Raw genomic sequence first — 13,295 nt, forward strand, 5'->3', positions numbered from 1 at the left:
CCATCGGTAATGCTCAATGTCTACTTGACACCTGGCTGAGGTATCCGCTTGCCCTTTGTCTATGAGGAACTGATTTGGCCGCTCCCCAGGCTTATCTGGGAAACATACAATAGAACCTCAGGGTTACAAACACCAGAGTTATGAACTGACTAGTCAACCACATGCCACATTTGGAACTGGAAGTATGCAATCAGGCAGCAGCAGAGATGGGGGGGGGGGGAAAGGAGGAGGGGAAGCAAATACTATACAGTACTGTGTTAAATGTAAACTACTTAAAAAGAAAAAGGAAAAGCAGCATTTTCCTTCTTCACAGTGACATTTGAAAGCTGTATTAAATCAATGTTCAGTTGTAAACTTTTGAAAGAACAACCATAATGTTTTGTTCAGAGTTACAGACAGCCTCCATTCCTGAGGTGTTTGAGGTTCTACTGTACTTTTAGTTATGATTTCAACTTATGTTTATAACTTCACATGCAACACTGCTACTTGCATTTTGCCATGATATCATTGATCAGCAAATTGAGTTTTCAAATGATACTTTACAAGCCATACTTCATACAAACATTATTATAACAGTGTAGAGGATGTGAACATGGGTATATTCTATCATATTCAGAAGTTAGAAAATGCTTCAGCTGTGTTTGCTTATGCAACCTTAATTTGCCCCCCTGCTCTGTATGATTTATGATACAGTCTTTAACTACATGATCACAAACTCTTTTTTCTATAGGACCCCTACCTCATTCAGTTCACACGACGGACTTTGTGCCAGGAATGACTCAGTTGTTTAGTCAGTGAGGTTATTGTCTGTAGGAATCCTGCCTCATTTGTTTCTGAAGCTGGGAAGTGTGTGGTGAATGATGCAGGAGAATGCATGGGGTAAAAGAATGATCTTGTGACTAAGGCAGTTGAATACTGCCTTGAAGAATGATTTTATCCCTACCTGTGCCACAAAGCTCCTGTGTGAGAAAGTCACTTAAGCCCAGCTTTTTGTAGGTGGTCACTAAGGGTATGTCTACACTGCCTTTTGGAGGAGTCTTCAAGTCTGTGTGCTAAAAATAGCTGTTTGGATGTTGCAGTGCCAGATTCTAAACTTAATTAAAACTGAATTGCTGGAGATATGATTTCTTATAATTGATGTGTAGAGTTTGACATGACTAATGTCACTACTGCTGTTCTGTAAAAATCACATTGTTTGAGTGGTGTTAGCAAAGGGAGGCCTGAAGCAAAGCCAAAGCTAGGAGTCCTTGACCACTATAGGAGCAGTTATTATACCACTTTCCATCATATATAAATACCTGTTCATTTGCAAGTGCAATACATCCTCTTTAGTTTTAATTGAAAAAAAAAGTGTCAAGAGAGTTGAGCACTTCTGAAAATAAATGTTTAATAAAAATAATTAATGTTAACATAGGTTACAGGTGAAGTCAAGGCCGGATTTCCAGTTAGGTACAGTAGGCATGTGACTAGAGGTGCAGGTGTTCTAGGGGCACCTAAAAGTTAAAAGTGTGTTTAAAAGTTAAAAAGTACTTACATTATTTTTTATATTTCTTGTTCCATTTTTTACGGACAACTATATAGGCGGAGGTGCAGGGAGGAGAGGGGTGCTGAAGATGCTGTGCCTAGGGGCATGTAAAGTATAAATCTGGCCCTGGGTGAAGAGGTGTTCAAGGATACAGCAGTACCATACTGTGAAGGGTGAAGCTAGTGGCAATCTAGAAATCTGTTAAACACTTCTAAATTTTTTTTTTAACATTCCTAATGTGTCCATAGAATAAAATGCCAACTAGGAAAAAATATTCAAGAATTTCTTTAAATCAGGATAGTTACATGCATGTAACCTCAAATCCTCCCACTTTTTTACTAACTGTATAAAAGGGGCCACATTTTATTCTTTTTTTCATAAAATAATTTATAAAATAGTATACTAGTGGCTCATCTTCTATGTGTATCTCCTATTGCTTTCTCCCACTCTTACTTTTTGGGGTGCTTTTTGCCCACATTTTAAACATTTGGATTGGTTGCTACAGAAGTGAAAGTGTTATGCATATAAGTGTCTTTCACTATTACAGTAACTCCTCACTTAACGTTGTAGTTATGTTCCTGAAAAATGCTACATTAAGCGAAACAATGTTAAGCGAATCCAATTTCCCCATAAGAATTAATGTAAATGGGGAGGGGATTAGGTTCCAGGGAATTTTTTTCCACCAGACAAAAGAATGAAAATATATAGACAGGCAGACACACACAAAATAAGTTTTAAACAAACAACTTAGTACTGTACACAGCAATGATGAGTGTGAAGCTTGGTTGAGGTGGTGGAATCAGAGGGTGGGATATATCTCTGCGAATGTCTTACTGCTAAATGATGAACTAGCACTTGGCTGAGCCCTCAAGGGTTAACACATTGCTGTTAATATAGCCTCACACTCTACAAGGCAGCACAAATGAAGGGAGGAGACACAGCGTGTGTGTGTGTGTGTGTGTGTGTGAAACACACACACATTGTCCCTTTAAGTAGATCAGCAAGTTGAGACAGCAGCTGCTGCCAGCAAGCTCCCTCCGTCCTGAGCCCTGTTGTGTCCCCCCAGGACATTAGCACCCCTCTTCCCCCCGCTCTGCACAGCAATCCCGGGGCAGCTCCAAGGCAGAGGGCAGGAGCAGCACATGGCAGTGGCAGGAGGGACACCTGAACTGCCCGGCAATTGATGCCAAATTACTGTTGTTACCTTATTTTCATGCATTGAATTAACTTTGACACAAATCAGATCTGGGGTTCCATCCGCCGACCCCTGTCAGCTGGGGTCCTAGCCGCCGGCCCTGCTCAGCCCACTACCAGCCCTGGGTTCCGTTCATCCAGGGTGGCAGCGGGCTGAGCGAGGTCGATGGCAGGGATCCCAAGCCGGCAGCAGCATGCCACATTAAATTAGCTTGTGTGCCAGAGGTTGTCGACCCCTGCTCTAGACTGTTACTTTGTCCTTCACGTGTCATTTTATGCAGTTTTATCCAAGTATTGATTTTTTTTATCCTAAAGCAGTCAGAATATGTTTTGCAACTTGTATGTATATACAAAATTCACTTCACTTTGTTCTGGAAGGTCAGCTCTGGTCACTCACCATCTGTTGCAGTATTAATTATTATGAAATGATGTGTAACATTTTTAGCGAACTTATCCATGTTCAAGAATACTAAGCTTAAACTGACCTTATAACTTGTAAACAAGGATCCTAGTGGCCTGAGACATTGATGCATGGCTTTGGCTTGTAAATTGGAATTAAGTCAAGAGATTCTTTCTAAGGAATGTGTGGAACTTATCCTAACTTTACTAACACAGAGAATTCCTAGAGGAGAGCTTCTGTTTACAGCACCATATATAGAAAAGGCTCACTTCATCCAGATGCAGGTTTATCGCATTTTCTAGGATAGTAACACTCTTTTTGTGCTGGTTAGTTTGTAAACCGTTTTTGGAGATTAATTGTTTTTGTGGGGTTTTTTAAACAGCAAGCTTTGTTCACTACTGAAAAATGCTATCTTAAAGTTTTGGGTTTTTTGAAGTTGATTTTGGTTCTGAACTTGGTTGACTAAAATATGTTGTGATGTAGGAGATAGATGTAACATTCAAATAAATATCAGCACACCCACAGTACTGTCAGAAACATTATATATAGGAAGGAAGTAATCAACTGCCTATTATGAAAAAGCTTTAATTATATTAATTATAACAAAACACATACATATGTTACTGAAAACACTGTGCCACCTTGTGCAAGAGGATTGTGTTACTTGTTTATCTACAGAAAATTCAGCCATAGTGCTACTAAGGAAGGGTGAATTTGTCTAACTTAAGGAGGAATGGATTTCAACCTTTGCCCCAAACTCAAATCAAAGTTGAATTTACATGCCAAATAAAATTGCACTGTCACTGGGAAACCAGAGTCTCCTATAATTCCTTAATCCTAGCCTGCGCATCACACAGAACTCTGCTAGCAGAGCAGAGACTATAGAAGAACTTATCAGGTTCCTTTATTAATATTTCAATTTTTTTAAACTTTCACTCCAGAAGTAGCGATTTTCCTATTCTGTACCTTCTTTTAGCTTCTCCGTTCCACAGATTGATTTATGATAAGTAAGACCAAGAGGCTAAATAACTGAAGATTGAGATCCCAGAACTAAGACCAGTCATCTTTTTTTTTTTTTTTTTTTTTTTAAAGGTTGCAGGATCTTCTCATGGAAAGCCATGTGATACAATGGACAGTATTTCAGCAATAGGATGTATTAATAAGTAGTGAGGCCCAATAAGCTTCTCATTGCACAAGGAAGCAAAAGTGGCCTTCCAGTGAGCAGAAACTTTTTCTTGATGCAGGAGATGCAGACCAGAGAGGTTCTCAACGTCAAAGTGGACTGTTTGATATGGAGCGGACAGTCTATTGCCAGGGAAAGGAATGGTCACAACTACCTCTGTTCATAAGCAGGGAAAAATTCAGGCCCTATCCATTAACAGGAAAAACTCTCTTGTTTCCCCATCCTAGCCAAAGTTGTTAAAAAGCTATTGTGAGAGAGTGGGTTTAGGGGTAATTTTAGTAGAACCGAATTGGCTATTGAGGCCATGAAGCTAGGAGGCAATAGCAATGGCCATGGGGAAACCTTGTTGCATTTTAATAGAAAAATCTAACTGATCCAGGGGCCCAAACCAGTTTCTCCCTCCGCTCATTGAGAAGCCATACTGTCAGACATTTTACCAATTACCAAGTGGGAAGCCTCAATTTATATAATCAGTTTTAATCAACTTTATTTGTACTTCGTTTTCTAAAGAAAGGTGCATTCTCATTGGTTAATATAACCATTAAAACATTTTAAGTAAATGGAGTCTGTACATTAGATTTGGTACATCTTTTTGCTACTACAAGGGCATACTATAATTAGATACATTCAAGAAATTATATAGTTTAATATTTTCAAATTCTTATTAATTGTGCATTTTGAGTGTGTTAGAAAATGGTGAATGATATATTGCTTATTTATTAGATAATTCACTTTTTCCTCATGAGTTTGTGTCAAGCTTCGTTAGGGTGGCAACTGGAATTTAACTGAACACACACAACAGCATATACAATTTATTTTTATCAAGCAAAACAACATCAATGTTTAGGATACATAAACTTCTTTTATCAAAACACATTTCACATTTTTCATCTAAATTAACCAGAGGGATTAACTGTAATCAGTGAATTAAATTGATTATTTCAGGTCAGCCTAGAAAAAATTTCAAATATGCCTAAGTGAAAGTGGCTGGAGATTAAATTCCTAGTCTCATCTCTGTCTCTTGAAAATGAGACAGTCTCCTAAATTACTTAGGCTGACCTGTTGTCTTATTTATAAAGCGTGATCTCAAAAGTTAGTTGTTTTTCCCCGATCCTGTCTTTACACAGAAAAACAAACTTTCTCAGCCTTTGATAGAGGCCCCTCAATTCAGCATATTTATTTAAATACTCTAAGAGATTATAATAAGTTTAGGCCTTAACATATTTTGTATTAAATTCATATTTAATTTTAAATGTCTATTTTTAAAGAGAAAAAGCTTATAACTTAAATTAAATTTTAAAAACTTTAAAATTTTGTTTTAAAAAAAATCAATTTTTAGTCACCCTGTTGGAATGAAGGTCATAGTGCTGGGAAACTTTATCTTGATATGTCATCAGAAGCTAGTGGGTCATCTTCATATAGCAAGATGCAACAGAAATGATCACACCCCTAGCGACTGAGAATTTCTGCCTGGAATTCAAATATAGTTCCTAATGTTTTAATAAAATACTCACATTAGCCTCTTAAGCAAATCTCCTTATACTTGTCCAGCAAGTAGCCTTTCTATTTGCAGTTTGCTCTGTAAGTATACAATATTTACCTGTGGGGGGTGGGGTGGGTGAAATGGTGTAAGTCACTGAGCCTCAATGCTGTGTATTTCATGAAGATAAAGTGGTTCTATGAATCCTCACTGATTTCATCACGAAGAGGAACGTTACTGTTCTCAGGACTTAGGAAAGTTTTGTCTGAAATAAGTGCACCTGAAGGAAAAGTAGCACGTATTGGATGTGAAAGGGGCATTAAGGATTTTCCTGAAATCTGCAGGAAAATCTTTTCACCTTTTTGTAACTTACTGCCCTTTTGGAATTGGAAATGAGCAAGGGATTTTAATGCTAAAGTGTCAAAATTTCAGCCAATTTTTTGAGGTATATACGGCTTGACCTGAAAAAGCAAGTACTGGAAATCTCACAAAAGACATCTGCTTAGTATTGCATATTGCTTTATTTTTCTTAAAATGTGCTTTATATTGTGAAGTAGCTTACACTGAAAAGTGAAATAATACTTAACTCCTCTACAGTACTTTTCATCAGCAGATCTCAAAGTGTGTTATAAAGGAGGTCAAGATCATTATCCCCATTTTACAGAGCCTAAACATTTAATGGGAGAAGTTACATCCCACTAGGTAAACTGGCAATTTCAGTACTGTAAACTCACCAGTTTAGATATGTTGGTAAACAACTTAAACTCAAACATATATTATTTTCATTAAGGGCTGAGAACAAATGTGAAAATATTGATTAAATATTTTAATAAAACTTTTTTCAGACATTGAGGCTTCCTTTGAATGATAAACTATGAAGGTGGTAAAGGAAAAAAATGTCTTTTTTTCTCTTACAGGCTGATGTGTGAAACTGTGAGATATGAAAGGCATGAAGCAAACGAAGTTCTGTACTAGTAAGTGTTTCCTGTCTTCTACTATGTGCAGTTCAGTGAACCAAATCTTTCCAAAAATGCTAAAGGGTGTGTTTTAAAAGTGTGTTCTGTGTAAACAAATGAGCCACCTTAACTTCTTCATCACATAGCATAGAAATGTGCAGGTTCAAACTGGTGTCAGTAATAGAGCTGTTGTGCATTGTTGTAACATTGTAGTCAGTGAAAGGGCAGAGAATTAGTGGGTGTGGAATGTCATCTCCTCAGATTAAGCTGTCATCTGGATTTATATCAATCAAGATAAAGCAGTAGTGAGCAGTTTTTTCCTGCCATAGGTGCCAGATCAACAAATCTAGCATGGGTGATAATTAGCAGGGATGTGAATTGATGTCATTTCAGATACAGTGGAGATCTCTTAACACACATCCTACGGGTGCCATTAATTGCCCCTCCTCCCCCCGGGCTAATTTTTTTTCCAGATTTTAATGTAAAGCAGGTAACCTGCAATGCAGTACAGTGTTCATGAGTGGATGAGTTGAAATGTGTATGAATAATGCAACCTTGCAAATTCTTCTAATCCCGTGGCCCAGAGCCTCTAATTTTGTTTTTGCACAGGCAAATTATTTTTTTGTATTTTCATTATCAATCATGACAAAGAATGGTGAGCATATTTATATGCTAAATTTTCATGATTGCAAGGTTGAAACTGGATAAACTAAACAATTGTATCTAAAGAAAGATCAGTAGAAACTAACATACTCTCATATCATTATGTAGCCAGCGTAATCTTAAATGATTGATTGTACATAACTGTTTTATCAGTGAAACTTATGGTGGCAGTTTTTGTTACATTCTGGTTTGACTGCATTCCTTTTTTGTGTGTACGTATGTTTAATAATAATCATCTAGACTCTAAATCTCAGGAAGGTATCGTAGATACCCTGTCTTTGGTTTTTTGTGAACGAAATAAATGCTGCTATTCACAGAATTTATGGTGGTGGTAATACTTAAATAAGGATTCAGAGTGTATATTCTGAGGAAAATGTAACATGCAAGTGGAAAATCCTGAAATCTGGGTTAATTTGAAGTGCCTTTCCCATTCCTTGCATTGATTCCCTTTGTCAGGCCTTTCATGTGATTTTATCTTCACTTTGATCTTCTGTCTGTCCTTTTTATTTACGTTTGACCCTTTTTTTCACTCCATTCAGTTGGTCTAATTGGCAATATCTTCCTATACACACAAGTGCAAAATGTTTTTGGTTTTACCATGAGCAATTTGTGTACACTTGGACTCTATGAAAATCTAGACAGTACTGGAATAATTTTTTTAAATTGTTGGAATTTTGTCAAATCTCTCTCTCTCTCACACACACACACACACACACACACACACACACACACACACACACACACACACACACACACACACACACACACACACACACACACACACTCTCTCTCTCTCTCTCTCTGACATGTCAGCATTTCTAAATGAAAAGGTTACATTATTTCAACATTTTACACTGCTTTCATCATTGAAGTCCAAATGCAAATAATGCGCGCGCACATACACACACCTGGCTAGGTTGTAGTTTAGCATCTTGATACGTTGTGAGATCAAACATGGATCCGTAAGGAAATCTGGCAAATTCTCCTTGACTACTACCTATGTTCACTACATCCCTACTTGAGAGTGGCTCTGAAATTCTGGTATTTTCAGTACACTTGTAAGTTTAGTTAATTTCCATCTTATTTCGGTATGGTAAACCTCATGGGGGGGGGAACTTGTTCTTTTTTTGTGTCCTTCCTAAGCTTAGCATATGTCTGGCAAGACACATGTGTGTATTATTGAGGATTATAAAATTAAAATGTAAAAGAGATGCATTCACTAGCCCTTGTATCTGTGTGTTTCAAGGGTTAGGTAATGGGACAGAGACACTCTTTTATCTCTAGGTCAGTAGTGACCAAAAGTTATTTTTGACCTGAATGAAATGAGTTGGGCATTAATCCAGTTTTCTAGTGGACATTGCAAAACTTCACAACTGGTAGCCCTTGTTTTGTAGTCTCAAAGGCCAAGGATTTACGTAGGCATGGAGATTGAACTTCTAAAGTCTATGAATTTCTACCTGTTCAATACAGTGTTACAATGATTTCAGTGCTGTCAATGTGATGGTTTGTCACAAGCTCTAAAATACTTTAAAAAAGTCTCTATGGAAGTAGTGCAATTATGACTGAGCTATAAATGATTGATTGACCTCTTTTTTTTCCCTCATGTATATATGAATGACCTCCCCCAGGCACAACTTAATGTATCAATATTGGGAAGCTAAATCTTTATTTCTCTTCATGTGAAGATGAAAACCAATATACTTGCTGTCAGGTGGAACAAACTACCCATAGAAGCAACATACATTCACTGTAAATATCATGTTTCTAAATAAAGGACTGAAGCCTTGTTTTCTTACCTAAGGGGGAGAGAGCACTACATGGGCGGGGGAGGGGGATGTGTGTGAGGGGAGAGGCACCAATTTTATCATCTAAAGTTATGAGGTACACATTTAAAAAATCATCAAAAACCTGACCACCATGCTATCCATTTTTATCTTTGCCCTAATATAAATAAGCTGTAAGAATTCATAATACCTATATAAATGTTTAATTTTTTTAGATGGCCAAAAGGGAAAAACAGAGCATGTTGTTAAAATTGACTTAGCTCATCTGCATTTACTTTACTATCAGTGGGTGTATGTGCATACAACAAATTCTCAAACCCTAGGGCCATCTCTTTGTTTAACATGGGAACTAGGTTATTAAAAGTGGCAGTTCAGCTCCAGTTATTCTTCATTTGCCAGACATCTCTACTAGTTTCATTTGATGTGAAGTTAATGATAGAAGGGCTAAAAGCCTTTGAGGCAAAAATTCAGGTTTGAAGTTTTTCCTGACACACACACACACACGCATATCTGATTTTCTTACCTGCTTGACAAGACACTCCTACCCCAAAGTCTGATTTAAATTTTTTTTTGTGTGCTGCTTACTGCATTCTGTCAAATTACTTGTTAAAAAGATTCTTGTTCTTCACCTCTACATCATATTAACACTTGGCACTGCCATAGATGAGATAGAGTCAGCATTTTTATTTGAAACCTAATTTTTAATAGTTGTATACATTGCCATTTAATTTATCAGGCTTAACCTTGGCAGCCAAAATACAATTTCGTTTTTATGATCAAGTTAGATTAAATCTTCTCAGCCATATTTGGCAAATGAGGGATCTTTCTGACTATAAAAGCTTTTTTTTTTTTTAAACTTCTCTGAATTAAAAAATACAAATACAAAAACCCCCAACTATAAATTTTTTTTTCCCATTGAACATGGTTGATACATGATATACGGCTATGCAGTTTGACATTTTTACATAGGATTTTGGTTATGAGGAAGGGAGTGAGCGGTGTACCAAAAATTATTTGGGGGATGTAGTCCTACAATTTTAATTTTGATTAGATTGAAAAGCCGAGTCTTTAAAATATAAAGTTTTAATAATAAGGTTCTGTTTTACTAGGAAGCAGTTTTTATTCTTATAAGGAGACTTGTATGGAGCCAATGTGTGTGTATTCAAATAAGTTAAATAACTTGCATGCTTCTCTTATCCCCTTTGAATACGTTACAGAATAAGTTATGTTGGCAGAAAACTTTTGAATTTTAATGGCAGGTTGTCATCTAAAGAGATTAAAATCATCAAAGTTCACACATGGCTGAAATAGCATGCTGGGGAGGTGACACTGACTTGGGTACATTGGGCCAAATTAATCTCTAGTGTTTGACTTCAGTGGAGTTAAACTATAGATGAATTTATTGCATCAACTTTTTATGATTGATAAAAAAACGCAGGTTGCTCTGATACTTTGTGACCTTTGATAAGAGGATCCTCCTAGCCACTGCATGATTGTTAGCGCCTCTTTCCTTCTCCAACTTCTTTTTTGAGAATGTGTATCAAATACAAAATTTCCAAGACTAATATATTTGATAAATACTTCTTAAATTCTTGCCAATAAGAAAATATTTCAGAGCTTGATTGTTAGTTATAGATTAGTGGTTTCAATAGGGTTGCCTCCTAAAACTGAAATGCCTTAGATGAGTGTTCTCCACCTTTTAAATGTTTTGAACTAATTCTAAATAAGAATAATCTTCTTCCATCAACACTTATTAAAATTCCCTAATTTTAAATATAATAATTTGGAATTTTTCCTATTTTTTCCTAATACAATACTCCATTAGTTCTCCTACCAAGTGCATTTTTAATTTAAAAAACCCTTAATCTGTCTTCAGTGATGGACATTATTTGACTAAAAAAATTAAATACATACATTACTACAGAAATGGTGACTTGAGAAGACTTCTAAATGATAGAATAAGTTGTTTTGATAAACTGAAGATCCACTGTTTCAGGTAGTTCAAAAGAGAACTTACAATTTGTTGGCTGATTTTCTGATTAAGCTACACCGTATCTCTTACTGAAATGTTTAGCTGCAAAACTATACTTCAGTCTCCCATCTTTCATTTCCCCCATCCTACATCCAGGGCCGCCCAGAGGATTCAGGGGGCCTGGGGCAAAGCAATTTCGGGGGGCCCCTTCCATAAAAAAAGTTGCAATACTATAGAATACTGTATTCTCGTGGGGGGCCACTGCAGGGCCTGGGGTCTGGGGCAGATTGACCTATTGCCCCCCCCCCCTCTGGGCAGCCCTGCCTACATCTTCTTTATTTAAAAAAAAAAAAAAAGGTAGAGTTGGTCATTTGGAGTAAGAAATAACTATGGAATTGCTAATACTAGAGTATGGTTGGCAGCTGTTGGTAACTGATATTTCTGTGATGAATGCACCGTAGTTTTAATTTTTAATAAGCTGAAAGCAATATCATATATGGGGAGAAAAGGATTTTTACCTGTGCTCCCATTGGGCAGCTCTGTGTTCTAAGATTAGATCCAAATGCTCTTGTTCTGTAGCTGTGATATCACAGAATGACATAGTCTGGGGTGCTGCAACTCAGTGAAACCCACTAATGGGTCTTTACAGGACTCCGTGTTTTGTTTTGTTTTAAAGTAGGGCCAGGTCGCTAGCCCTTTCAAACTATGTGACAATAGTGTCTTTGCAGCTGCCAAAATCTTCCCTTTTCCTTCTGCATGCAGCCTCTGGGTCCACTGAAATGAAATTGTGGATGCCCTGCATATGTGTAGACCCTAATTAGCTGGAGAGAGGGATGGCAGAGAGGAAGGTATGAAGTAACTTAAACGGCCCATGGAGTCAGGGTCGGCTCTAGGATTTGTGCCGCCCCAAGCAGGGTGGCACGCTGCGGGGGGCGCTCTGGCGGTCGCCGGTCCCGCGGCTCCAGTGGACCTCCTGCAGACGTGCCTGCGGAGGGTCTGCTGGTCCCGCGGCTCCGGTGGACCTCCCGCAGGCATGCCTGCGGATGCTCCACCGAAGCCGCGGGACCAGCAGACCCTCCGGCCGCCCTTCCACGGGACGCCGCCCCAAGCGCGCGCTTGGCGCTCTGGGGTCTGGAGCCGGCCCTGCATGGAGTGCTACTAGCTGACAGCCTCAAAATGTACCTGTTGACAAATACCAAGAGAAGCAATCATTGGATGTTTCATATCTGTGTGCGGACCCCAGCAACCCCTGGAGAAGGATGGTGTTTGGGAGAAGGAAGCATGCTTGAAGATCTATTCACAGTTCTTGCTCCCAAACTGCTGTCCTCTCCAATTCTCATGAGCAAAATCTAATTGAAATAAAGATTTTACATAGAATCAAAATTAATATAGTTTAATATATTTTGGAGCTTGTGTATTAAAACATTTTGAAAAGTAGCTGAGGACCCATAGCAGCTGTTCTTAAAAACAAAAACAAAAACCCTAGCTATTTCATTGTAGCTGTAGGTCTGTGTAATATCCATGAATCCTGTGCAATGAGAGGTGAGGCACAGGATTTAGAGGGTTCTTGGGGATGAGTGTGGGGAACTTATTTGTATGTGCTCCCCTGAGTGATTCTTTGGATCCTACAGTAGAGCAGCCAGTAGGACCTCCATCGCCCCTCCTTGCCAGCCTGAGTGTCTTCAGGATTGGTCAATAGGGCAGAGGCAACATATGCAAGAGAGTGGGGCTTGAAGGAGCCCCTCCATCTATGCATAGTCTGACATAGCTATGGAGTGGGAGGTGGATGCGTGCAAGGCATAAGGTGGCCCTTAGCGTTTGTGGTGACTCTTAGCCTGGGCAGGGTATTGAATACTAAATAAACATTACTCTTTAAATTTAAATTTCAAATTTAATGCTTTGTTAATTAACATTTAATAGTTCAGACTTATACTGTGCACCATTTACATACTTGGGAAAGGTCTGGGATGTTTGAGAGAAGTCAGAATTTCCATGCTTGATATTTTAGGTTCCCAGTATAATTATTTCCTCCTGTTTTCTTTGACACTTTTCTCTACTCTTACTCTAAACTTATTTTTTCCGAACATTGTGTGTGTCTTCATGGAGGCTTTGGAAATATTTCAGAATTTACTGTCCTT

At 38.1% G+C, this 13,295-nt stretch overlaps 1 protein-coding gene and 1 long non-coding RNA gene across 2 annotated transcripts in view; one reads left to right on the forward strand and one right to left on the reverse strand.

The window, feature by feature from the left end:
* The window catches only part of RAPGEF2 (Rap guanine nucleotide exchange factor 2), a 307,928-nt gene that overhangs the window by 114,889 nt on the left and 179,744 nt on the right, over positions 1-13,295 (forward strand). Inside the window, exon 3 of the mRNA XM_045019477.1 lies at positions 6,700-6,756. Coding sequence (XP_044875412.1) covers positions 6,700-6,756 — 57 coding nt within the window. The remainder of the gene's footprint in view (positions 1-6,699; positions 6,757-13,295) is intronic.
* LOC123371691 overlaps positions 1-13,295 on the reverse strand; it is an 82,152-nt gene that overhangs the window by 22,448 nt on the left and 46,409 nt on the right. The window lies entirely within an intron of this gene.

This window comes from Mauremys mutica, chromosome 5, assembly GCF_020497125.1.
Source record: "Mauremys mutica isolate MM-2020 ecotype Southern chromosome 5, ASM2049712v1, whole genome shotgun sequence".
Taxonomy (NCBI): domain Eukaryota; kingdom Metazoa; phylum Chordata; order Testudines; family Geoemydidae; genus Mauremys; species Mauremys mutica.